At 38.0% G+C, this 2,907-nt stretch overlaps 1 protein-coding gene across 1 annotated transcript in view; it reads right to left on the bottom strand.

Annotated features, from left to right (window-relative positions):
* Nucleotides 1–532: 532 nt before the first annotated feature.
* Nucleotides 533–2,907, bottom strand: part of CDH17 (cadherin 17) — a 101,438-nt gene continuing 99,063 nt past the window's right edge. Inside the window, exon 18 of the mRNA XM_024115913.1 lies at nucleotides 533–1,442. Coding sequence (XP_023971681.1) covers nucleotides 1,342–1,442 — 101 coding nt within the window. The 3' untranslated portion in view covers nucleotides 533–1,341. The remainder of the gene's footprint in view (nucleotides 1,443–2,907) is intronic.

Genomic DNA, 2,907 nt, shown 5'->3' with positions numbered 1-2,907 from the left:
CACAGGATAACATTGTATCAATACAAGAAAGTAATACTGAGGTCTTAGAAATAGAGTTTGGATATTTTCTTTTGTTTGACTTTTTTGCCTTTAAAAAATATAATAAAAGCCCACAAAGAGGATTATTTATGAAAAACAGAGCTCCATGGCCTGCTTCAGCCGTCATTGTAGGAGCACCTTTTCAGATACAAGTTGTTTTCCCCAAAATTCTTGAAAATTCTGAGAGGCTGTGTAATGTTGAATGCTTTCAAGCCTCAAATCAGGAGCCAGAAAACAGCTCCAGGGCCTCGAAATGCTTCCAAATCTCTAAGGTTTTCTTATTTAAAATTTTAAAATTCCTAGTGTATCTGCCTTGAACACCCCAATCCACAGTCATGAGCACAGGGAATTTTTATTTCATTGTGGACCCCCTCTTTATGGGTTAATTCTACATGAGAGGCAATTTTGATAAATGATAGATAACCATTGTTATCTAGTCTTTCCCTCAACAAATGCAGAGAACCAGGAAGCAGAGACAAAGAGATCCAAGAAACAAAACCGAAGCCAATGTTTATTCTTGATTTTTGTCACTACATCTTTTGTGCTTCCTTATCTTCCTCTACTGTTAAATATATAATAACCGAAACTTAATTGATATACACATAAAGAAAACATGCGCAGCATGTGAGCATGGTATGTAGTGAGTAAACACGGTTAGTGGCTGGTGTTTGCACCAGGGTTTATGAAGCAGGCCTCTGCGTGGTCTGCAGTGGGCTCATGATGTTCCCAAGTGCAAAATCCTCCAACGAAAAGCAACATAAGCTACGTGGGGCTAAAGGAGGCTAATAACAACAAAGAGTTTCTGTTCAAACTAAGGGACAGGTCTGCACTTTAATTTTTTTCCTGAGACTTAGCTTTGTTCTTTCCTCCAACAAATGTTTTAAAATTAGTGAAATACCAAAGGAGATATGGAGGAAGGAGACACGGGATGGAATTAGAAAAAGCATAAATGGAATCCAGGATGTGCTATGATGGATGACTGATAGATCTCTTGATGAAGAAAAAATGAACAGAGTATTTCATCAGCCCCTCTTTCCCTAAGAGGGAAAAGCACATACATTTTTACGTTTGGATAAATAGCTAAGGCTTTTGCAGAGTGGAAAAGTGTCATGAGAAAATGGAAAATATCTCTAATGTCTACAGCACACGAAATATCTAAGAGTAATAAAATAGTAAAGGGCAAGAGGGTATATCGTAAAAAATTATAGTGCACATGTTGGATGAAAAGCAAAATTATGGGATTAAATGGTTGTGTTACTGAAATAGCACTTGGTACATAGACTCAAATATTCCTTTTCACATTCAGTTTCTCAGAGGCTTGACTTCAGATGCCTGAGCACTTTCAACATTATGTTGGCCTTTATTCTTCTTTATCTGGAAAAACACAACTGCTAAAATTATACCTAAAAGAGAAAATTCAGAGTCAAATAGATGGAGTCTTAAAATGTACTGTCACATTCATTTATAAAGTAGCACCTGCATAGGAAAAAATGATTCGTATAATTTCATTTTTGTTTGTGGTTCAACAAAGTTTCATTGTCCTGTTGATTAAGAGATTCTAGGCATGGGCTTTCTTGGATAAGTAAGCTTACCACTTATCTTGTTGTCAGTAAGTATGTAACAAGTCCCAAGTCATATCGAAGCTGGTGGCTATCGCTGGGTCTCTATCAAGGAATATAGGACCTAATGCCTACACTACCCTGAAGACTAAGTGTGTGAGCATCAGACAGAATTCCTGAACTTCAGACACAGTCAATAAATGTGGATTCCAGTTCTTCTTCCTCTTCCCTAGAGGAAGTAGTCCAATGAGAAAAAACAGAAAGCTGTTCTTAGACCAATTCACCTACCTAAAGCCCACTTTCACCATGTCCACATCAAATATTACATTTTCTTTGCTGTCTTCCTCATTGCTCCAGCTTGAGTAGACTACCTAACTAACCTCCCTGGTTTCCCCCATCTCTGACCTACTACAAAATTACATTGTGCATTTTAGCACTAAATGTATACTGTAAATCAGAGACTTATCTGGAAAAGTCAGTTGTTTTTAAGAAATTAACCTGGCAGTAAGTTTACAAGAGGAATCATGGCAAAAAAGACTGGATGCTCAGAAGCCCTTTAAGAATCTTGCAATAATCCCAACCCTCCTATTTTGAAAAAAGTAAGGATATGAAACTACAAGATCCTATTATTTCTATCTTTAGATCACCAAACTCATCCAATCTTTAACTTGTGGTAAAATTATGAGAGTAAATGGTCATGTTAGAAAACCATGGCATTAAAAACTCAAAAATCCTTTCAAGATGAGAGGACAAATAGAATAAGAAAAGGCACAGAGGTAGAGGGGAGGTTGAAAAGTGAGTAAACCTCAAAAGCCAGCTCAATTAGTATAAAAGGTGTGCACCAAACTGTGGTTCTCAAAGAGAAATGATGGTCACCATGCAATATTAGGATGCGGAATGGTCATGTCACAAAGGCCCTTCTATGTCATAATAATGAGGAATTCGAATGGAAGGGTATAAGGAAATGAGATCCCTTTAGAGCTGTGAATCAGAGTCCAATATGGTAGACTGGATGGTGGCAGAAAAGACCAGATGCCAAGAGAGCAATTGAGAAGACTTAGAATAATCCCAGCTCTTCCTTTAAAAGAGAAAGGATGTGGAACGGTATAAACCCCTTTACACAGGTGAATTGATGAAGTATCTACTTTTTATTTTTAATTTTTTAATTTTTTAATTTTTTTTTATTTTTATTTTTTTTGTGTGGTATGCGGGCCTCCCTCTGTTGTGGCCTCTCCCGTTGCGGAGCACAGGCTCCGGACGCGCAGGCTCAGCGGCCATGGCTCACGGGCCCAGCCGCTCCGCGGCATGT

Source organism: Physeter macrocephalus, chromosome 15 (assembly GCF_002837175.3).
Source record: "Physeter macrocephalus isolate SW-GA chromosome 15, ASM283717v5, whole genome shotgun sequence".
In the NCBI taxonomy this organism is placed as follows: Eukaryota; Metazoa; Chordata; class Mammalia; order Artiodactyla; family Physeteridae; genus Physeter; species Physeter macrocephalus.
Note: the sequence above shows the minus strand (reverse complement) of the source record. Positions and strands in the feature narration are given on the sequence as shown.